At 50.6% G+C, this 24,503-nt stretch overlaps 1 protein-coding gene across 2 annotated transcripts in view; it reads right to left on the bottom strand.

The window, feature by feature from the left end:
• The window catches only part of LOC140399001 (G2/M phase-specific E3 ubiquitin-protein ligase-like), a 486,739-nt gene that overhangs the window by 414,421 nt on the left and 47,815 nt on the right, over nucleotides 1-24,503 (bottom strand). For both annotated transcript variants that reach the window (XM_072488055.1, XM_072488045.1), the window contains one exon: nucleotides 3,482-3,583. In XM_072488055.1, the coding sequence (XP_072344156.1) occupies nucleotides 3,482-3,580 (99 nt within the window). In that variant the 5' untranslated portion in view covers nucleotides 3,581-3,583. The remainder of the gene's footprint in view (nucleotides 1-3,481; nucleotides 3,584-24,503) is intronic.

Consider the following 24,503-nt stretch of genomic DNA (forward strand, 5'->3'; position numbering starts at 1 on the left):
GCAGACTCCGCACAGACAGTGACCCAAGCCGGAATCGAACCTGGGACCCTGGAGCTGTGAAGCAATTGTGCTATCCACAATGCTACCGTGCTGCCCTTAAGAACAAATAAATCTACACGATATCATTTTACCGTAATCCATGTACCTATCCAATAGCTGCTTGAAGGTCCCTAATGTTTCCGACTCAACTACTTCCATAGGCAGTGCATTCCATGCCCCCACGACTCTCTGGGTAAAGAACCTACCTCTGATATCCCTCCTATATCTTCCACCTTTCACCTTAAATTTATGTCCCCTTGTAATGGTTTGTTCCACCCGGGGAAGCTGCAGGCTGAGTTTGGGGTGTTGTCCACAGGTAAGGCAGTGGAGCAGCTTAGAAAGGCGAGGGGGGCGTTTTACGAACATGGGGAGAAGGCCAGTAGAATGCTTGCACAGCAGCTTAGGAATAGAGAGGCAGCCAGGGAAATAGAGGGTGGTGGATGGGGATGGGAACGTGGTAGGGGAGTCGGCAGGGTGAAAAAGGGCGTTCAGGGACTTTTACAGTAGGCTCTATAGCTCGGAACCCCCTACGGGGCCGGAGGGGATGAGATGCTTTTTGGACGGACTGATCTTCCCCAGGGTGGGTAGGGAGCTGGTAGATGGGCTGGGGTCCCGATTAGGGCCGAATAAATAGTTGAGGACTTGAAGGCAATGCAGTCGGGTAAAACTCCAGGGCCGGACAGGTACCCGGTGGAGTTCTGTAAAAAGTTCTCGGGGATTTGGGGGCCGCTGCTGGTAAAGGTTTTCAATGAGGCAAAGGACAGAGGGGTGCTGCCCCCGACTATGTCACAGGCCACTATTTTGTTGATAATGAAGCGGGACAAGAACCCGGAGCTATGCTGGTCATATAGGCCTATCTCACTGCTTAATATAGATGCCAAATTGCTGGCCAAAAGTTTGGCCTCCAGGATTGAAGATTGTGTGCCGGATGTGATTATGGAGGACCAAACCGGGTTTGTCAAGGGCAGGCAGTTGATGGCCAATATAAAAAGGCTGCTCAGTGTGATTATGATGCCCCTGGAGAGGAGGGAGGTTGAGGTAGTTGTGGTAATGGATGCGGAAAAAGCGTTTGACCAGGTGGAGTGGGACTATCTAGGGGAGGTGCTGGGCGATTTGGTTTCGGTAGGGGCTTTATTGACTGCGTCAGGCTGTTGTACCAGGCCCCGGAGGCTAGTGCAAGGACGAATAGGACAATCTGGGACTATTTTAGACTGTACTGGGGGACAAGACAGGGGTGCCCCCTCTCCCCACTGCTGTTTACGTTAGCTGTCGAGCCGCTGGCAATTGCTCCGAGAGCTTCAAGGGGTTGGAAGGGGCTGGTTCGGGGAGGGGTGGAACGTAGGGCCGCGCTGTACGCGGACGACCTGCTCTAATACGTATCAGATCCAGGAACAGGGGTGGGCGAAATGATGGCGATTTTGGGGGAATTTGGACGGTTTTCGGGGTATAAACTAAATATGACAAAGAGTGAGATGTTTGTAGTCCAGGCGAGGGGTCAGGAGGGTCGGCTGAGGGAGCTGCCGTTTAGGTTAGTAGGGGACAATTTCAGGTACTTAGGGATACAAGTGGCGCGTGACTGGGACCGGTTACACAAGTTGAACTTGTCCCGGCTGGTTGAACAGATGAGGGGTGAGTTTCGGACATGGGATGCGCTCCCGCTGTCGTTAGCTGGGAGAGTGCAGACGGTCAAAATGACGGTCCTACCGAAATTTTTACTCGTATTTCAGTGTCTCCCAATTTTCATCCCGTGGTCCATTTTTAAGAAGGTTAATAAAATCATTCTGGGCTTTGTGTGGGCGGTGAAGTCCCTGCGGGTGAAGGTGATGCCGAGCGGAATTGGGGGGGGGGGGCTTGCGCTACCGAATTTCAGTAATTATTACTGGGCGGCTGATATAGCCATGATAAGGAAGTGGGTGGTGGTGGGGGGGTCGGCTTGGGAACGGATACAGGCAGTTTCATGTGGGGACATGAGTCTGGGGGCGTTGATAACGGCACCTCTGCCGTTCCCGCCGGCGAGGTACTCCACCAGCCCCGTAGTGGTGGCGGCCTTGAGGATCTGGGGTCAGTAGAGGAGGTACATTGGAGCAGTGGGAGCATCGGTCTAGTCCCCAATATATGACAATCACCGGTTTGCCCCGGGGAGCTTGGATGGGGGGTTCAGAGTATGGCGAAGGGCGGAAATTGAGAGGGTGGGGGACCTGTTTTTAGAGGGGACCTTCCCTAGCTTGAGGGCGCTGGAGGAGAAGTTTGGGTTGGCAAGGGGGAACAAATTTAGATATTGACAGGTGCAGGGACTTTCTGCGCAGGCAGGTAACATCCTTCCCACTCCTGTCACTAAGGGGGATCCAGGATAGGGTAGTGTCTAGGGGATGGGTGGGAGGGGAGCGCCTCAGACATCTACAAACATCTCATGGGGGCGGAGGAGACGCAGACTGAGGAGCTGAAGCGTAAGTGGGAGGAGGAGCTTGGTGGTGGGATGGAGGATGGCTTATGGGCGGACGCGTTGAGCAGAGTCAAGGCGACCGCAACATGCGCCAGGCTCAGCTTGATCCAATTCAAGGTGGTCCACCGGGCCCACATGACAGTGGCCCGGATGAGTAGATTCTTTGGGGTGGAGGACAGGTGTGCAAAATGTGCGGGAGGTCCAAAGAACCATGTCCACATGTTCTGGGCGTGTCCAAAACTTAGGGGATATCGGCAGGGGTTTGCGGACGTCATGTCCAGAGTATTGAAATCGAGGGTGGCAATGAGTCCAGAGGTGGCGATTTTCGGGGTGTCGGAAGACCTGAGAATCCAGGAGGAGAAAGAGGCAGATGTGCTGGCCTTTCCTTCCCTGGTAGTCTGGAGACGGATACTGCTAGCTTGAAGGGACTCAAAGCCCCCGAAGTCGGAGACCTGGCTAACTGACATGGCGAGCTTTCTCGGCCTAGAGAAGATTAAGTTTGCCTTGAGAGGGTCACCGTTCGGGTTCGCCCAGAAGTGGCAACCATTCATCGACTTCTTCGAGGAGAATTAATCGTCAGCAAAGGGGGGGGCGGGGGGGGTTAGGGTAGCAGAGAATAGGGGGTCAACTAGGCGGGTCAGGAATCGGTGATTGCACTATATTTGTTGTTCTTTGTACATTGTTTTTATACTGTTATTGTTTTTATACTGTTGTTGTTCGTAATGCCAAAAATACCTCATTAAAATTGTTTATTTTTTAAAAAAGAAACGTTCATCAAAAAGCATTTGAGTGCAGGCCTTAACATGAAACAATAAACACTCCAATTACTGAGAAAATGCCATGAAATCCAAGACTGAAAGAAATACATTAACCCCCATTTTCTGATAAATCATCAGTTCAGTTAGCAATTAACTCCATTTTCTAAAAGATCATTACATGTATAACTGAAACTTAACAACAAAAAAAAATCTCAAGTTCATAAGAGTAAATTTGACATACCATTTTTGAAGCTCTGCGAATCTCCTTTCTGATATCCGCAGCTAGGAATCCATAAATGCCTTCATTCTCTTTCCCACGCTGATACAAGCCACTTGACATAATCTATACCAGGTGTAAAAATACACACTGGAATTATTCCAATTGCATGACTTAAAAGAAAACCAAATATAAGATTAAAAGCAAATTATCTCAAAAGCCAACTCTTTATTTAGAAATGTCAGTTACCTATAGCCTTTTCAAGTTAACAACTACAATATCTTTGAAAGTGATATATTAGAAAATTTGATAGCCTAAGCTGATAGGCTCACTAGTGAGTGGGTGGGGGAGGCCCGCAGGAGTTGGTGGTGGGGGGCCGACAGGAGTGGCTGGGCTCTACTTGGCCCCACTTGAAAGGGGGCATTACTGTATCTGGTGCTGGGAAACAAGGTGGGCCAAATAAACTAAGAGTCTGTTGGTAAATGTTTGGGCAAGAGTGATCATTGTATCATAAGTGTTTATATTAATAATGGAGAAGTGCAAGGAACGATCTAATACAGAACTTCTAATCTGGAAGCAGGTGAATTTAATGTGATAAGAAGGGATCTAGCCAGGTTAAAATCCTGATGTACAATCCATCATTATTTGATCCAGATTTGTGTTATGTTCCTGGAAGATCCTGGTTGAATTTGGACAATGGGGAGCAGAATTAAGTCAAAAAAATCCTTTGTTGATTGAGGCGGTCAGAGATGGCCAGAGTGGGACCCAGTTCGCAATGGCGGTTGCGCTGGTGGGCAGGCCTACGCTTCAGTGACGCTGTTGCCGTTGAGATGATGACTGCAGTTGTGAGTGAAGTTGTGGATGACAGTTTCAGCTCCCAGGCACAAGGTATTGGTACTGGCATTAATGAATTGCCAGTTTTCTTGAAGAGAATGGATGAAGCGAAGAAGAAAATCCTGTCAGTCGCTAGGGTAGTTTCCTCAAAAAGGACTTGCCTTCAGTCCTTAGAAATCTTGCTGCATGGTATGCTGAGCATGCTGGTTGATTCAGGGAGGTGGGGCCAGAGACGGAGTATTTGTATATCTGATTTCCCAAGGGAATTCCAGGCGGAATTTGAGAACTGGCTTTCAGACTCGATTTGAAGGTTGGGGTTTTGAGTTTGACGGCGTCATGTATCTGATCTTTGAGACCTGGGATCGGTCAGAGACACCAATCCCTGGTTTTACTTTGTCTTGTTCTCAGTGATCATCGAGAAGGGTTGGAGGTGGCCGGACATGACGGATCTTTGTCACCCAGGCCTCGGTGTCTCTTTCCTGGGGCTCTGGAACGACAACATGGTGGAGGTCGAAGGACTTTGTAAAACTCAGGATGGATCCGGATTGTTGCTCGATGATCTCGTCATGACAGTGGCCTTTCCAAGTTCCGTGGGAAATTATATTATCTTGCTGTTCATCATTAATCCTTTGTTCCCTTGTGATTTTACTCCTGATTGCGTGTTACTGCCTTTTATCTTCTGGTCACCCTGGATCTCTTGGCTTCTTGCAAGCTAATGACTCCTGGTCACAACTTTGCATAATTGAAGTTTGTCCTGAAACAGGAAATAAACGGTCTGCAAAATTTCAGATTTGGATTGGGGATGGGGAGATTTTATTAGAATAAGGCAGGATCTCTCCTAAGCAGACAGCAAACAACTTCTTGTGAGAAAATCTACACGAGAAGGAAATATAGGAATGGGGGGCCTTCAAAAAGGAAATATGGGGAGGGGAGAGGCCCAACATCGTCCTTGTCAGGTGAAATGTAGGTGCAACAAGGACCCTGGATCTAGCTATATTCAGGGCTGGCTGAGGGGGAAAAAAAGGAAAAAAAAACAAAAGAGGCTTTCAGCAGGTACAAAATGAACAAATCAGTGGAAGCCTTCGTGGAGCACTGAAAGTGGACGGGGGAGCTCAAAAAGCAATTAGTAGGGCATAAAACATGAAAACGCACTGGCGGGTAGGGCTAAGGAGATATTCTGTAAGTAGATTAAAGGGAAGAGGATAAGCAGGGGTGAGTGTAAGGCCCTTTCTAGGGATCAAGGGGCAATCTGTGCGTGGAGCTGAAGGACATTGGTTAGGTGTTGAACAAGTACTTCACATCCGTCTTCACTCAGGGAGGAGAATGCAGGTACAGACTTCGGGGAGAGGTAAGTTCTTGGACAGTTTGACATAGGGAGTGAGGAGGTATTGGGAGGTTTTGGTAGGCTGAAATGATGCCAAATTCCCAGGTCCGAATGGGTTGTATCCCAGGCTGCCAATGGAGGCAAGGTCGGAAACTACATGGGTTCTGACGCAAATCTTTAAGTCCTCTCTGGCCACAGGGGAGGTGCCAGAGGATTGGAGGACAACAAATATGGTTCCACTCTTCAAGAAGGGTGGGAGAAATAAACCAGGGAATTACTATAGAATTCCTACAGTGCCGAAGGAGTCCATTCAGCCCATCGAGTCTGTACCAATCCTCTGAAATTGCTCCCTGTGCCCACTCCCCCTCCCTGTCCCCCATAATTCCACCTAAGTTACACATCCCTGGACACGGAGGGGCAATTTAGCATGGGCAATCCGCTAACCTGCACATCTTTGGACTGTGGGAGGAACCTGGACCACGTGGAGGAAACCTGTGCAGACACGGGAAGAATGTGTCCACACAGACAGTAACCCAAGGCCAGAATTGAACCGGTTCCCTGGCACTGAGAGGCAGCAATGTTAACCACTGTACCACCGTGCAGCCAAATTACAGACCAGGGAGTCTCACATCTGTGGTACGGAAACTACTGGGGAAAATTCAGAAGGAAAAAATTAATCTCCACTTGGAGATCAGCAATTTTTGTCAGAGGGATGTCCTGCCTAACTAATTTGATTGAATTTTTTGAGTTGGTGATCAGATGTGTTGAAGAGGGATAGAACATAGAAAAAAAACAGAACATAGAACATAGATAAATACAGCACAGAACAGGCCCTTCGGCCCACGATGTTGTGCCGAACCTTTGTCCTAGATTAATCATAGATTATCATTGAATCTACAGTGCAGAAGGAGGCCACTCGGCCCATTGAGTCTGCACCGGCTCTTGGAAAGAGCACCCTACCCATAGTCAACACCTCCACCCAACACCAAGGGCAATTTTGGACACTAAGGGCAATTTAGCATGGCCAATTCATCTAACCTGCACATCTCTGGACTGTGGGAGGAAACCGGAGCACCCGGAGGAAACCCACGCAGACACGGGGAGAACGTGCCGACTCCGCACAGACAGTGACCCAAGCTGGGAATCAAACCTGGGACCCTGGAGCTGCGAAGCAATTGTGCTACCCACTGTGCTATCTATGAACATAAATAGATAGAAGAGCGATTTGTGAGGAGGATATGAAGAATCTGCAAACAGATGTAGATAGGTTAAGTTAATGGGCAAAGATTTGACAAATAGATCCAATTATGAGGGCATGGACAGGGTGGATAGAGAGCAGCTTTCCCCCATAGTTGAAGGATCAGTTATGAGGGGACAGAAGTAGGGAAGATTTCAGGAAAACCTTTTTACTCGGAGTGGTGACGGTCTGGAATACACTGCCTGAGAGGATGGTAGAGGCGGGATACCTCACATCCTTTATAAACTACCTTCAGAACTTTCAACTGACCTAAATGCTTCTGCTATTCTGTGTGGGCCCCTGGTTGCAAGGCCCGGTTTTTAAAAAATACACTGTTGGCTTTTAGGGTCCAAAAAACCTAATTTATAATAATAATCTTTTTATTATCACAAGTAGGCTTACATTAACACTGCAATGAAAATAGTATGAAAATCCCCAAGTCACCACATACCAGTGCCTGTTCGGGTACACGGAGGGAGAATCAGAATGTCCAAATTACCTAACAGCACATCTATCGGGACTGGTGGGAGGAAACTGGAGTATCCGGAGAAAACTCACAGACACAGGGAGAATGTGCAGACTCCGCACAGACAGTGACCCAAGCTGTGAATCGAAGCTGAGACCCTGGTCCTTTCAATGCAGCTTTCTGAACACAGACTTTTGGAAAATATATTGTCATGTGAGAATCCCTTTAAGAAAAGTGTGTTTTATCAAATGGCTGCAGTGAAGTCATTGTGTGGGTGGAGCTGGAATGTGATTCTGCTATTTACTTTCGTTTTGAGCTGGAAGCTCTTTTTGGCTCTGTGTTTTAGTTTCACTTTCAGTTGGAGAGCTGCATTCAAACCAAGCAGATGTATACTGGTCTATTTCTCTGTATGGTAAACAAGGTGCTTAGATCACTTGATAATTTAAAAGTGATAACTGTTCTCTGCAGAGAATTTGAACCTACTGTCTTTGTTAAAAAGTGTTTTGGCGTATGGATGTTGTTAGGAAAGTTACTAAGGGTTACCTATAGAATACTGTATCTTGACTTCCGGGTGCGGCGATGACCAGCTAAGTCGCACGTTTCGGCAGCTCCCGTTGGAACGGACTTTTGGGCTCTTAATAGGAGCCCCAACGGCAATTTAAACGGCCAAAAACACTGTGCGGTAAACCAGAAGGGAATCCCCCCGGACACGCATGGATAAGGGAGAGGATAGCGGATGGATTGCGGAGGATCCTCTGGAGCAGCGGCAAGGAAGGAAAGCTCAAAGCAAGGTGGCGTCGGAGGGTGGCCGTTTGTTATGGGGCCCGGACCAACAAGAGTTCCTGCGGTGCTGTGTGGAAGAGCTGAAAAAGGAGTTGAAGAAGGAGCTGTTGGCCCCGATATTACAGGCGATTGAAGGACTAAAGGAGGAGCAGAAGACCCAAGAGCAGGAGCTTCGGGTCGTGAAGGCAAAGGCTGGCGAAAATGAAGACGAAATACAGGGCCTGGTGGTGAAGACAGAGACGCACGAGGCACAGCACAAAAGGTGTGTGGAAAGGCTGGAAGTACTGGAGAATAATTCGAGGAGGTAGAATTTAAGGGTTCTGGGTCTTCCCGAAGGCGCAGAAGGGGCGGACGTCGGGACATATGTGAGCACGATGCTTCACTCGCTAATGGGATCGGAGGCCCCGACGGGACCTTTGGAGGTGGAGGGAGCTTATCGAGTTTTGGCGCGAAGACCGAGGGCTGGAGAAATACCTCGAGCTATAGTGGTGAGGTTTCTCCGCTACAATGACAGAGAGACGGTCCTCAGATGGGCGAAGAAAACCCGGAGCTGTAGGTGGGAGAACGCGGTGATCCGCGTATACCAGGATTGGAGTGCGGAGGTGGCGAGAAGGAGGGCAAGTTTTAATCGGGCTAAGGCGGTGCTTCACAAAAAGATCCAGTTTGGAATGTTAAAACCGGCGAGATTGTGGGTCACACACCAAGGGAAGCACCACTACTTTGAGACGGCAGAAGAGGCGTGGACATTCATTGTGGACGAGAAGCTGGAATAGTCTGGCAAGAGAAAGAACTTTTGGGACAAAGTGGTGGGGTGATTATGTGGGGCGAGGAAAAAGGGGGGGGGGGGGAATGATTTTTCAATTTGTTAATCTTGCGATCCTGTAACTTTTCTCTCTTCCCCATGTTGGGGGGGGGGGGGGGGGGGGGTATGAGGAACTGTGGACGCCGGCCATTAGGGGCGGGGCCGAGTGGGAAACGCGGGCTTTGTTCCCGCGCTATGGTAATTATGGCGGGAACAGGGACGCAGGAAGGAGGGGGCCTCGCACAGTGGGGGAAGCCGAGGTCAGCCAGAGTTAGCTGACTTCTGGGAGCAACATGGGGGGTGCAACTACGCTAGAAGGGGATCTAGCGGAGGGGGTGGGTTAACTGGGTTGCTGCTGCTAAGGAGAAGGGGGAGCTGTTATGGGATGGGGTGGTCAAGGCAGGAGGGCGCCGTCGGGGGGAAACACGGGTACGTGGGAACCGGGTGAGGAGCTGGGTTAAAAAAGGGGATGGCTAGTCGACAAGGGGGGGGGGGGGGGGGGGGTAAAGAGCCCCCCAACCCGGCTGATCACGTGGAACGTGAGAGGGCTGAATGGGCCGATTAAAAGGGCACGGGTACTCGCACACCTAAAAAAATTAAAGGCAGATGTGGTTATGTTGCAGGAGACGCATCTGAAACTGATAGACCAGGTCAGACTACGTAAAGGATGGGTGGGGCAGGTGTTTCATTCGGGTTTAGATGCGAAGAACAGGGGGGGTGGCTATCTTAGAACATAGAACAATACAGCGCAGTACAGGCCCTTCGGCCCACGATGTTGCACCGAAACAAAAGCCATCTAACCTACACTATACCATTATCATCCATGTGTTTATCCAATAAACTTTTAAATGCCCTCAATGTTGGCGAGTTCACGACTGCAGCAGGTAGGGCATTCCATGGCCTCACTACTCTTTGCGTAAAGAACCTACCTCTGACCTCTGTCCTATATCTATTACCCCTCAGTTTAAAGTTATGTCCCCTCGTGCCAGCCATTTCCATCCGCGGGAGAAGGCTCTCACTGTCCACCCTATCCAACCCCCTAATAATTTTGTATGCCTCTATTAAGTCTCCTCTTAACCTTCTTCTCTCCAACGAAAACAACCTCAAGTCTATCAGCCTTTCCTCATAAGATTTTCCCTCCATACCAGGCAACATCCTGGTAAATCTCCTCTGCACCCGCTCCAAAGCCTCCACGTCCTTCCTATAATGCGGTGACCAGAACTGTACGCAATACTCCAAATGTGGCCGTACCAGAGTTCTGTACAGCTGCAACATGACCTCCTGACTCCGGAACTCAATCCCTCTACCAATAAAGGCCAACACTCCATAGGCCTTCTTCACCACCCTATCAACCTGGGTGGCAACTTTCAGGGATCTATGTACATGGACACCTAGATCCCTCTGCTCATCCACACTTTCAAGAACTTTTCCATTAGCCAAATATTCCACATTCCTGTTATTCCTTCCAAAGTGAATCACCTCACACTTCTCTACATTAAACTCCATTTGCCAGCTCTCAGCCCAGCTCTGCAGCTTATCTATATGCCTCGGTAACCTGCTACTTCCTTCCACACTATCGACAACACCACCGGCTTTAGTATCGTCTGCAAATTTACTCACCCACCCTTCTGCACCTTCCTCTAGGTCATTGATAAAAATGACAAACAGCAACGGCCCCAGAACAGATCCTTGTGGTACTCCACTTGTGACTGAACTCCATTCTGAACATTTCCCATCAACCACCACCCTCTGTCTTCTTTCAGCTAGCCAATTTCTGATCCACATCTCTAAATCACCCTCAATCCCCAGCCTCCGTATTTTCTGCAATAGCCTACCGTGGGGAACCTTATCAAACGCTTTGCTGAAATCCATATACACCACATCAACTGCTCTACCCTCGTCTACCTGTTCAGTCACCTTCTCAAAGAACTCAATAAGGTTTGTGAGGCATGACCTACCCTTCACAAAGCCATGCTGACTATCCCTGATCATATTATTCCTATCTAGATGATTATAAATCTTGTCTCTTATAATCCCCTCCAAGACTTTACCCACTACAGACGTGAGGCTCACCGGTCTATAGTTGCCGGAGTTGTCTCTGCTCCCCTTTTTGAACAAAGGGACCACATTTGCTATCCTCCAGTCCTCTGGCACTATTCCTGTAGCCAATGATGACATAAAAATCAAAGCCAATGGTCCAGCAATCTCTTCCCTGGCCTCCCAGAGAATCCCAGGATAAATCCCTTCAGGTCCTGGGGACTTATCTATTTTCAGCCTGTCCAGAATTGCCAACACCTCTTCCCTACGTACCTCAATGCCATCTAATCTATTTACCTGGAGCTCAGCATTCTACTCCACAAAATTTTTTTCCTGAGTGAATACTGACGAAAAATATTCATTTAGTATCTCGCCTATCTCTTCAGACTCTACACACAACTTCCCATCCCTGTCCTTGATTGGTCCTACTCTTTCCTTAGTCATTCGCTTATTCCTGACGTACCTATAGAAAGCTTTTGGTTTTCCTTGATCCTTCCTGCCAAATACTTCTCATGTCCCCTCCTTGCTCGTCTTAGCTCTCTCTTTAGATCCTTCCTCGCTACCTTGTAACTATCCATCGCCCCAACTGAAACTTCACACCACATCTTCACATAGGCCTCCTTCTTCCTCTTAACAAGAGATTCCACTTCTTTGGTAAACCACGGTTCCCTCGCTCGGCACCTTCCTCCCTGCCTGACCGGTACATACTTATCAAGAACACACAGTAGCTGATCCTTGAACAAGCTCCACTTATCCAGTGTGTCCAACACTTGCAGCCTACTTCTCCACCTTATCCCCCCCAAGTCACGTCTAATGGCATCATAATTTCCCTTCCCCCAGCTATAACTCTTGCCCTGCAGTGTATACTTATCCCTTTCCATCCTTAACGTAAACGTCACCGAATTGTGGTCACTGTCCCCAAAGTGCTCACCTACCTCCAAATCCAACACCTGGCCTGGTTCATTACCCAAAACCAAATCCAATGTGGCCTCGCCTCTTGTTGGCCTGTCAACAAACTGTGTCAGGAAACCCTCCTGCACACACTGTACAAAAAACGACCCATCTAATGTACTCGAACTATATCTTTTCCAGTCAATATTTGGAAAGTTAAAGTCTCCCATAATAACTACCCTGTTACTTTCACTCTTATCCAGGATCATCCTCGCCATCCTTTCCTCTACATCCCTAGAACTATTTGGAGGCCTATAGAAGACTCCCAACAGTGTGACCTCTCCTTTCATGTTTCTAACCTCAGCCCATACTACCTCGGAAGATGAGTCCCCATCTAGCATCCTCTCCGCCACCGTAATACTGCTCTTGACTAGCAGCTCCACACCTCCCCCTCTTGTGCCTCCTTCTCTGAGCTTACTAAAACACCTAAACCCCGGAACCTGCAACATCCATTCCTGTCCCTGCTCTATCCATGTCTCCGAAATGGCCACAACATCGAAGTCCCGGGTACCAACCCATGCTGCTAGTTCCCCTACCTTATTTCGTATACTCCTGGCATTGAAGTAGACACACTTCAAACCACCTACCTGAACACTGGCCCCCTCCTGCGACGTCAAATCTGAGCTCCTGACCTCGATACTCTCATTCTCCCTTACCCTAAAACTACAATCCAGGTTCCCATGCCCCTGCTGCATTAGTTTAAACCCCCCCAAAGAGCACTAACAAACTTAGTGGGGAAACGGGTACTGTTTGAGGCAAAGACCATAGTGGCGGATAGTGGGGGTAGATATGTGATGGTGAATGGCAGATTGCAAGGGGAGGCGGTGGTTCTGGTGAACGTATACGCCCCGAACTGGGATGATGCAAATTTTATGAGGCGTATGTTGGGACGTATCCCGGACCTGGAGGCGGGAAAGTTGGTAATGGGGGGAGACTTCAATACGGTGCTTGATCCAGGGCTGGACCGGTCGAGGTCCAGAACCGGGAGGAGGCCGGCAGCGGCCAGGGTGCTCAAGGACTTCATGGAGCAGATGGGAGGGGTAGACCCCTGGAGATTTAGTAGGCCTAGGAGTAAGGAGTTCTCATTTTTCTCCCATGTTCATAAAGTATACTCACGGATAGACTTTTTTGTCTTGGGAAGGGCACTGATTCCGAAGGTGACAGGGACGGAATATACGGCCATAGCTATTTCGGGCCACGCTCCACATTGGGTAGACCTGGAGGTAGGAGAGGAAAAAGAACAGCACCCACTCTGGAGAATGGATATGGCCTTATTGGCGGATGCGGGGGTATGTTTAAGGGTGAGGGGGTGCATCGAAAGGTACTTGGAGCTTAATGACAATGGAGAGGTTCAGGTGGGAGTGGTCTGGGAGGCGTTGAAGGCGGTGGTTAGAGGGGAACTGATATCCATCAGGGCACATAAAGGGAAGCAAGAGGGTAAAGAAAGGGAGCGATTGCTGAAAGAACTTTTGAGGGTGGACAGGCAATATGCGGAGGCACCGGAGGAGGGACTGTACAGGGAAAGACAAAGGCTACATGTGGAATTTGACCTGCTGACCACGGGTAAGGCAGAGGCACAGTGGAGGAGGGCACAGGGTGTACAGTATGAGTATGGAGAGAAGGCGAGTCGGCTACTGGCCCACCAATTGAGGAAGAGGGGAGCAGCGAGGGAGACAGGTGGGGTGGGAGATGAGGAGGGAGAGATGGAACGGGGAGCGGAGAGAGTGAAAAGTTCAAGGCATTTTATGAGAGGTTATATAAGGCTCAGCCCCCGGAAGGGAAGGAGGGAATGATGTGTTTCTTGGATCAGCTGGAATTCCCGAAGGTGGAGGAGCAGGAGAGGGCGGGACTGGGAGCACAGATTGAGATGGAGGAGGTGGTAAAAGGGATTGGGAGCATGCAGGCAGGGAAGGCCCCGGGACCGGACAGATTCCCGGTGGAATTTTATAGGAAGCATATGGACTTACTGGCCCCGCTTTTGACGAGAACCTTTAATGAGGCTAGGGAAAGGGGGCAGCTGCCCCCGACTATGTCGGAGGCAACGATATCGCTCCTTTTGAAGAAGGAAAAAGACCCGCTGCAGTGTGGGTCCTACAGGCCCATTTCCCTTTTAAATGTAGATGCTAAGCTCCTGGCCAAGGTGATGACGACGAGGATAGAGGACTGTGTCCCGGGGGTGGTCCACGAGGATCAAACTGGGTTCGTTAAGGGGAGACAGCTGAACACGAACATACGGAGGTTGCTAGGGGTAATGATGATGCCCCCACCAGAGGGGGAGGCGGCGATAGTGGTGGCGATGGACGCCGAGAAAGCATTCGACAGAGTGGAGTGGGATTATCTGTGGGAGGTGCTGAGGAGATTTGGTTTTGGAGAAGGGTATATCGGATGGGTACAGCTGCTGTATAGGGCCCCGGTGGCGAGCGTGGTCACGAACAGACAGAGGTCTGATTACTTCCGTCTTCATAGAGGGACGAGGCAGGGGTGTCCCCTGTCTCCGTTACTGTTTGCATTGGCGATTGAGCCCCTGGCCATAGCACTGAGGGGCTCCAGGAAGTGGAGGGGAGTGCTCAGGGGAGGAGAAGAACACCGGGTATCCTTGTATGCAGATGATTTATTGCTGAATGTTGCGGACCCAGTGGAGGGGATGCCTGAGATAATGCAGACACTCAGGGAGTTTGGGGAATTTTCGGGGTACAAATTGAATATGGGTAAGAGTGAGTTGTTTGTGGTGCATCCGGGGGAGCAGAGCAGGGGAATAGATGACTTACCGCTGAGGAAGGTAACAAGAGATTTCCGGTACTTAGGGATTCTGATAGCCAGGAGTTGGGGAACCTTACATAGGCTTAATTTAACAAGATTGGTGGAACAGATGGAGGAGGATTTTAAGAGATGTGACATGGTGCCCCTGTCACTGGTGGGTAGGGTTCAGGCAGTCAAAATGGTAGTCCTCCCGAGATTCCTCTTTGCGTTTCAGTGCCTTCCGGTGATGGTCATGAAGGCTTTTTTCAAGAGAATTGAGAAAGTGTCATAAGTTTTGTGTGGGCCGGGAAGACCCCGAGAGTGAGGAGGGGGTTCTTGCAGCGTAGCAGGGATAAGGGGGGGGGGGGGGGGCTGGCACTACCGAGCCTAAGTGAATACTACTGGGCCGCCAATATCTCAATGGTGTGTAAGTGGATGGGAGAAGGGGAGGGAGCGGCGTGGAAGAGATTGGAGATGGCGTCCTGCAAGGGAGCCAGTCTACAAGCAATGGTGACGGCGCCGTTGCCGTTCTCCCCGAAGGGGAGAATGGATGGGGGATTTGGAATATGGCAAAGAGCAGGAGTAACGCAACTGAAAGATCTGTTTGTGGATGGGAAGTTCGCAAGTCTGGGAGCGCTGACCGAGAAATATGGGTTGCCCCAAGGGAATGCATTCCAGCATATGCAATTGAGGGCTTTTGCAAGGCAGCAGGTGAGGGAATTCCCGCAGCTCCCGACGCATGAGGTGCAGGACAGAGTAATCTCAAAGACATGGGTGGGGGACGGTAAGGTGTCAGATATATATAGGGAAATGAGGGACGAGGGGGAGATTATGGCAGATGAGCTGAAAGGGAAATGGGAAGAAGAGCTGGGGGAGGAGATTGAGGAGGGGCTGTGGGCTGATGCCCTACGTGGAGTAAACTCATTGTCCTCGTGTGCCAGGCTAAGCCTGGTTTTGCACAGGGCGCATATGACCGGAGCAAGGCTCAGTAAATTTTTTGGGGTAGAGGATAGGTGTGGGAGATGCTCGAGAAGCCCAGCAAACCACACCCACATGTTTTGGTCATGCCCGGCACTGCAGGGGTTCTGGGTGGGGGTGGCAAAGGTGCTTTCGAAGGTGGTAGGGGTCCGGGTCGAGCCAGGCTGGGGGTTGGCTATATTTGGGGTTGCAGAAGAGCCGGGAGTGCAGGAGGCGAGAGGGGCTGATGTTTTGGCCTTTGCGTCCCTAGTAGCCCGCGAAGGATATTGCTTATGTGGAAGGAAGCCAAACCCCCGGGCGTGGAGACCTGGATAAATGACGTGGCAGGGTTTATAAAACTAGAGCGGATAAAGTTCGCACTAAGGGGTTCGGCTCAAGGGTTCACCAGGCGGTGGCAACCGTTCATTGACTACCTCGCAGAATGATAAAGGAAATGGGAAGGTAGCAGCAGCAACCCGGGGGGGGGGGGGGGGGGGAAAGAGGGCCCGGGCGGGTCCTCAGGGATGTTAGTGTATAGATATTTGTACCAGGTTATGTATATTGGATTGCTTGATTTTATTTTTGAAGAGTTATTATTTTTGATATGGCAGTTGCCATTTAGTTTATATATTATTTATTTATTTGTTAAAACGGCCACTGTTATTTTACTGTTTTATTGTTGAAAAAAAGGAAAACCTTTGTATTGTTTTGTATTGTCTCTTAATAAGAGCCCCAACGGCAATTTTAACGGCTAAAAGTACTGTGCGGTGAACCAGAAGGGAATCCCCCCTGGATACGGATGAAAAAGGAGGAAGGTGGCCGGATTGCGGTGGATCCTTGAGAGCAGCGGCAAAGAAGGCAAGCAAAAACCAAGACGTCGGAAGGTGGCAGTTTAGTATGGGGCCCTGAACAACACGAGTTTTTGAAACGCTGCGTGGAAGAACTCAAAAAGGAAAAGAAGAAGGAGCTGTTGGCCCCGATATTACAGGCGATCGAAGGGCTAAAGGAGAAGCAAAAGACCCAGGAGCGGGAGCTTCGGGTCGTGAAGGCAAAGGCTGCCGAGAATGAGGACGACATACGGGGCCTGGTGGTGAAGACGGAGATGCACGAGGCACACCATAAACGGCGCGTGGAAAGGCTGGAGGCGCTGGAGAACAACGCGAGGAGGAACCACCTAAGGATTCTGGGTCTTCCTGAAGGTGCGGAGGAGCGGACGTCGGGGCATATGTGAGCACGATGCTGCACACGTTAATGGGAGCGGAGGCCCCGGCGGGTCCGCTGGAGGTGGAGGGAGCATACCGAGTGATGGCGCGAGGACCGAGAGCAGGAGAAATTCCTAGAGCCATAGTGGTGAGATTCCTCCGTTTTAAGGACAGAGAGATGGTCCTTAGATGGGCAAAGAAAACTCGGAGCAGTAAGTGGGAGAACGCGGTGATCCGCGTATACCAAGACTGGAGTGCGGAGGTGGCGAGAAGGAGGGCGAGCTTTAATCGGGCCAAGGCAGTGCTTCACAAAAAGAAGATAAAATTCGGAATGCTGCAACCGGCAAGACTGTGGGTCACATATCAAGGGAGGCACCACTACTTTGAGATGGCGGATGAGGCGTGGACTTTTATCGTGGAAGAAAAATTGGAATGAGCGGGTTATTAAAAAAAAAGAACGTTTGAAACAAAGTGGTGGGGCGAGTATGGGGGGCGAAGAGGGGGGTAAAAAGGGGGGAAAGAGGAGTTTTATGTTACTAATCCTGCGATGTGGTAACCTTTCTCTCTTCCACAGGAGGTGGTGGGGGGAGGAAAGGAGGTGGAAGAGATGGGGTGTTGGCCATTGGGGGCGGGGCAAAGGGGGAAGCGCGGGCCCGGTTCCCGCTATGATAATCATGGCGGGAACAGGGAAGCAGGAAGGAGGGGGCGTCGCACGGTGCGAGCCGAGGTCACGGGGGGAAGCCGAGGTCGGCCAGAGTTTGCTGACTTCTGGGAGCAACATGGGGGGTGTAACTACGCTAGTGGGGGATCTAGCGGGGGGGGGTGGGAGGGGGGAATTATTGGGCTGCTGCTGCTGGGGAGAGGGGGGAGCTGGTTTGGGGTGAGATGGGCGGGGGGGCACCGCCTGGGGGGGACACAGCTGCGTGGGAACCGGGTGAGGAGCTGGAAAAAGGGGATGGCTAATCGACAAGGGGGGGATGGGTAAAAAGCCCCCCAACCCGGCTGATCACGTAGAACGTGAGAGGGCTGAACAGGCCGATAGAGGGCACGGGTACTCGCACACCTTAAGAAACTTAAGGCAGACGTGGTTATGTTACAAGAAATGCACTTGAAACTGATAGACCAGGTGAGACTACGCAAAGGTTGGGTGGGGCAGGTGTTCCATTCGGGGCTCGATGTGAAAAACAGGGGGGTGGCTATATTAGTGGGGAAGCGGGTAATGTTTGAAGCAGACTATAGTGGCGGATAGCGGGGGCAGATACGTGATGGTGAGTGGCAAACTACAGGGGGAGACGGTGGTTTTGGTGAACGTATATGCCCTGAACTGGGATGATGCCAATTTTATGAGGCGTATGCTAGGACGCATCCCGGACCTAGAGGTGGGAAAGTTGGTAATGGGGGGAGATTTCAATACGGTGTTGGAACCAGGGCTGGACAGGTCGAGGTCCAGGACTGGAAGGAGGCCGGCAGCAGCCAAGGTGCTTAAAGATTTTATGGAGCAGATGGGAGGAGTAGACCCGTGGAGATTTAGCAGACCTAGGAGTAAGGAGTTTTCGTTTTTCTCCTTTGTCCACAAAGTCTATTCGCGAATAGACTTTTTTGTTTTGGGAAGGGCGTTGATCCCGAAGGTGAGGGGAACGGAGTATACGGCTGTAGCCATTTCAGATCACGCTCCACACTGTGTGGACTTGGAGATAGGGGAGGAAACAGAAGGGCGCCCACCCTGGAGAATGGACATGGGACTAATGGCAGATGAGGGGGGGTGTCTAAGGGTGAGGGGGTGCATTGAAAAGTACTTGGAACTCAATGATAATGGGGAGGTCCAGGAGGGAGTGGTCTGGGAGGCGCTGAAGGCAGTGGTTAGAGGGGAGCTGATATCAATAAGGGCACATAAAGGAAAGCAGGAGAGTAGGGAACGGGAGCGGTTGCTGCAAGAACTTCTGAGGGTGGACAGGCAATATGCGGAGGCACCGGAGGAGGGACTGTACAGGGAAAGGCAAAGGCTACACGTAGAATTTGACTTGCTGACAACGGGTACTGCAGAGGCACAGTGGAGGAAGGCACAGGGTGTACAGTACTTTTTCCCCAGGTGGAACACACCATTACAAGGGGACATAAATTTAAGGTGAAAGGTGGAAGATATAGGAGGGATATCAGAGGTAGGTTCTTTACCCAGAGAGTAGTGGGGGCATGGAATGCACTGCCTGTGGAAGTAGTTGAGTCGGAAACATTAGTGACCTTCAAGCAGCTGTTGGATAGGTACATGGATTACGGGAAAATGATATAGTGTAGATTTATTTGTTCTTCAGGGCAGCACGGTAGCATTGTGGATAGCACAATTGCTTCACAGATCCGTGGTCGCAGGTTCGATTCCGGCTTGGGTCATTGTCTGTGCGGAGTCTGCACGTCCTCCCCGTGTCTGCGTGGGTTTCCTCCGGGTGCTCCGGTTTCCTCCCACAGTCCAAAGATGTGCGGGTTAGGTGAATTGGCCAATGATAAATTGCCCTTAATGTCCAAATTGCCCTTGGTGTTGGGTGGAGGTGTTGAGTTTGGGTAGGGTGCTCTTTCCAAGAACTGGTGCAGACTCAGGGGGCCGAATGGCCTCCTTCTGCACTGTAGATTCAATGATAATCTATGATTAATCTAGGACAAAGGTTCGGCACAACATCGTGGGCCGAAGGGCCTGTTCTGTGCTGTATTTTCTATGTTCTATGTATGTATGTCTGAGGCAACGATATCGCTTCTCCTAAAGAAGGAAAAGGACCCGCATTGAGCGGGTCCTATAGACCTATTTCCCTCCTAAATGTAGACGCTAAGATTCTGGCCAAGGTAATGGCAATGAGGATAGAGGATTGTGTCCAGAGGGTGGTCCATGAGGACCAAACTGGGTTTGTGAAGGGGAGACAGCCGAATAAGAATATACGGAGGCTGCTAGGGGTAATGATGATGCCCCCACCAGAGGGGGAAGCGGAGATAGTGGTGGCGATGGATGCAGAGAAAGCATTTGATAGAGTGGATTGGGATTATTTCTGGGAGGTGCTGAGGAGATTTGGTTTTGGAGATGAGTATGTTGGATGGGTGCAGCTGTTGTATAGGGCCCCAGTGGCGAGTGTGGTCACGAATGGACGGGGATCTGCATACTTTCGGCTCCATAGAGGGACAAGGCAGGGATGCCCTCTGTCCCCGTTACTGTTTGCACTGGCGATTGAGCCCCTGGCAATAGCATTGAGGGGTTCCAAGAAGTGGAGGGGAGCACTTAGAGGAGGAGAAGAACACCGGGTATCTCTGTATGCGGATGATTTGTTGTTATATGTAGCGGACCCAGCGGAGGGGATGCCAGAGATAATGCGGACACTTCGGGAGTTTGGAGAATTCTCAGGATATAAACTGAACATGGGGAAAAGTGAGTTGTTTGTGGTGCATCCAGGGGAGCAGAGCAGAGAAATAGAGGACTTTCCGCTGAGGAAGGTAACAAGGGACTTTCGTTACTTGGGGATCCAGATAGCCAAGAATTGGGGTACATTGCATAGGTTAAATTTAACGCGATTGGTGGAGCAAATGGAGGAGGACTTCAAGAGATGGGACATGGTATCCCTGTCACTGGCAGGGAGGGTGCAGGCGGTTAAAATGGTAGTCCTCCCGAGATTCCTCTTTGTGTTTCAGTGCCTCCCGGTGGTGATCACGAAGGCTTTTTTCAAAAGGATCGAAAAGAGTATCATGAGTTTTGTGTGGGCCAGGAAGACCCCGAGAGTGAGGAAGGGATTCTTACAGCGTAGTAGGGATAGGGGGGGGCTGGCACTACCGAGCCTAAGTGAGTACTACTGGGCCGCCAATATCTCAATGGTGAGTAAGTGGATGGGAGAAGAGGAGGGAGCGGCGTGGAAGAGATTGGAGAGGGCGTCCTGTAGGGGGACTAGCCTACAAGCTATGGTGATGGCCCCACTGCTGTTCTCACCGAAGAAATACACCACAAGCCCGGTGGTGGTGGCGACTTTGAAAATTTGGGGACAGTGGAGACGGCATAGGGGAAAGACGGGAGCCTTGGTGGGGTCCCCGATAAGAAATAACCATAGGTTTGCCCCGGGGAGAATGGATGGGGGATTTGGAATATGGCAAAGAGCAGGAGTAACGCAACTGAAAGATCTGTTTGTGGATGGGAAGTTCGCAAGTCTGGGAGCGCTGACCGAGAAATATGGGTTGCCCCAAGGGAATGCATTCCGGCATATGCAACTGAGGGCTTTTGCGAGGCAGCAGGTGAGGGAATTCCCGCAGCTCCCGACGCATGAGGTGCAGGACAGAGTAATCTCAAAGACATGGGTGGGGGACGGTAAGGTGTCAGATATATATAGGGAAATGAGGGACGAGGGGGAGATTATGGCAGATGAGCTGAAAGGGAAATGGGAAGAAGAGCTGGGGGAGGAGATTGAGGAGGGGCTGTGGGCAGATGCCCTAAGTAGGGTAAACTCATTGTCCTCGTGTGCCAGGCTAAGCCTGATTCAATTTAAGGTGTTACACAGGGCGCATATGACTGGAGCACGGCTCAGTAAATTTTTGGGGGTAGAGGATAGGTGTGCGAGATGCTCGAGAAGCCCAGCGAATCACACCCACATGTTCTGGTCATGTCCGGCACTACAGGGGTTCTGGGTGGGGGTGACAAAGGTGCTTTCGAAAGTAGTGGGGGTCCAGGTCGAACCAAGCTGGGGGTTGGCTATATTTGGGGTTGCACAAGAGCCGGGAGTGCAGGAGGCGAGAGAGGCCGATAGAGGGAATGGAAAAGAAGAAGGCAGCAGCAGCAGCCCAGGGGGGGGGGGGGAGGAACCAGAAGGAGTCTCAGGATTATTAATATATATGTATAATATGTATAGGTCGTTGCTATAAATAATTGTATATTGGACTGTTAAATCATATTTTTGGAGAGTGTTTATCTGAGACAAGGCAGTTGCCATTTAGTTTAATTTTTGTTTTTGTTACATATTATTTATTCTTTGTTTATAAAACAGGTCATTGTTATCTATACTGTTATTGTGTAAAGGATACACAATGTACTGTGATGGTTGACCAAAAATTTTCAATAAAATATTTTTTTTTTTTTTAAAATACTTTAAATCTCTGTTGCATCTCATCTGTAAAGTGCTCCCCATAACCAAAATCTATTAAAAGTTGTGGGTCAGGTGAACTCCACGATATACTTTGGTGTTTTCTAAACCCTGGCCCATAACAATATATATATATATATTTGTTGAATATCAGAGGCAAACATTAACCACATGATCAACATATAAATAACTAACATATATAGGTAACAAATAGCTAAATACGTACATTCATCTTTCTATCTATAACAAATAAATTAACCTCATCTTTGCAACTATAACAGACATACCAACTCCACTATAAACTATCCCCTTAACATTTGACAGTGTCCAGTTCCTTAAGAAATTAGGTAAATGGCCACCATCTCAGGTAGAACTTCACCACTGATCCCCTAATGACACCATTATTTCAATATGCCGGAGAAGGTGTGGGCCTTTATTCAGAATGAAAAATTGGACTCGAAATAATGGTTTGCTGTTGGTTTTGGGAAAGCTAGGGAGTGGGAAGGGGCGATTGGATGTGATGTGCGTGCTTTAATAGGCATGGGTATTGTTTTGGAGGGGCCGCTCCTCGCGTTCGAAGGGGGGACAGGAGGCCCTGGGTCGGTGGGAATTGGGGAGGAAGGAGCTGCGCCCCAGGGGGCGGGACCAGCCCAGGTAGAAAATCGCGGGCTTTTTTCCCCGCGCTAAAAGGGGGGCGGGGGCGTGGCCTGACACAAGGGCGGTGCCGGAGGGGTGTCCGTATCGACTTGAATGGGGAGGGGGGACTTTGACGGGGAATCTAAATGGGGGATCATTGGCAGAGGCGGGAGCGGCTGGGGTCAGCAGCAGTCAGCTGACTTACGGGAGTGCAATGGGGGGAGCAAGGGGGCTAGACAGTTGTCTAGCCGGGAAGGGGGGGGGACTGGGTTGCTGCTGCATTGACCGAAGGGGAGCTGGAGGTAAGAGGGAGAGTCGACGCAGGGGTCCTCCGCCTGGGGGACTGGAGAGTGCAGGAGGCGTGGGCACGTGGCTGGCCTAAGAAAGGAGATGGCTAGTCGGCAGCGGGGGGGGGGGGGGGGGGGGGGGAGTCCCCCGATCCAGCTCATCATATGGAACGTGAGGGGCCTGAACAGGTGTGTCAAGAGGGCCCGCGTGTTTGCGCACTTAAAGGGACTGAAGGCAGATGTTGCTATGTTGCAGGAGATGCACTTGAAAGTGGTGGATCATGGACTTCCGGTGACGGTGGGCGGGAGGCAGCCGCACATTGGAGGGCTCCTGTTCGGGAACGGCATTTTCGCAGAGTAACGCCCGGTCCTAGGGCCAGCGACGGCAGTAAAAGTCGGGGGATAGCGCAAGGAGAAGAAGGATGTCGAAAATCACCAAAAAAACGGGCGGGAAAAAAGCGGCTGAAAGTCCGTTGGAGAGGGGAAAGGTGACCGCGGGGTCAACAAAGAAAATGGAGGCTGGAGCACCAGGGGAGGCCGCAGTGCTTACGGCTGAAGAACTAACTAAGGTGATGGCTGCGGAATTCCAAAAGCAGTTGGCGCAGATTGAGAAATGTATGGAAATGGTGAGGAAGGAGATATGGGAGGTTTTGAATGTGCTGGTGGAGGAGGCGGTTTACCCGGTGAAGACGGCGGTGGCGAGCGCAGTGGCGGAGGTGCGAGAGCAAGGGGAGGCGCTGAAGGAAGTGGAGACGACGGTATTGCAGCACGGTGATCAACTTGCCTCGATGGGGAAGGTGATGCGGAAGGTGATGGACACGAACAAGAATCTGAGAGGAAAAATGGAAGATCTGGAAAACAGATCCAGGCGACAGAATTTGAGGGTCGTGGGGCTGCCCGAAGGGGTTGAAGGACCGAAGCCGACTGAGTATTTTGCCGCGATGCTGGCAAAACTACTGGGGAGGGGGAGGACCCCTCCCGATATGAACTGGATCGGGCTCATCGGTCGTGGAGGCTTCCGTAGGTACAGTGTGAAGGAGAAAGTCCTGAGCTGGGTCAAACAGAAGCGGGTGGTGCAGTGGGCTGGAGCTGGTATACATGTATACCAGGACTTTACGGTGGAGCTGGCGAAGAGGCGGGCTGCCTTCAACCGGGTGAAGAGGGCACTGTACATTAGCAAGGTGCAGTGCGGCATTGTATATCCAGCGAAGCTGAGGGTGACTTACAAGCTCAGGGACTTTTATTTTGGAACGGCGGAAGCAGCGGAGGAGTTTGCAAAGGCAGAAGGACTGTGGCAGAACTGACAAATTGAGGAATGGTCATGTGCCGATGTAACCTCATGACTGTATTTTCTTCTTTTTTTTGTATCACTGCGCGCGGGTGTAGAGACTAAAGGAGCCATTGTTGCATATATTTGGACAAGGGAAGGGACGGGACTTTCACTCGAAAGGAGGGCTCTTTGGGGTATTGGTGGATATGCGGGGTTTGTATGCTAAAAGGGGATCTTTGGGCTTTCCTAGGGCCGGGCAAGGGGGGAAAGGGAACCGGCCGGCGGGGGCCTCCACGCTGGCCGGTCTAAGCCGGCCAGTGAACGGGAGTGAGGTGGGGGGGGGAGGGGCTGCGGCCATCGGAGCCTGACAGAACTGGGTCCGAGTGGTCTAGTCGGGGTGGAAAGTTGGGGGGAGGGAACAGAGG

Source organism: Scyliorhinus torazame, chromosome 2, assembly GCF_047496885.1.
Source record: "Scyliorhinus torazame isolate Kashiwa2021f chromosome 2, sScyTor2.1, whole genome shotgun sequence".
Lineage (NCBI taxonomy): Eukaryota > Metazoa > Chordata > Chondrichthyes > Carcharhiniformes > Scyliorhinidae > Scyliorhinus > Scyliorhinus torazame.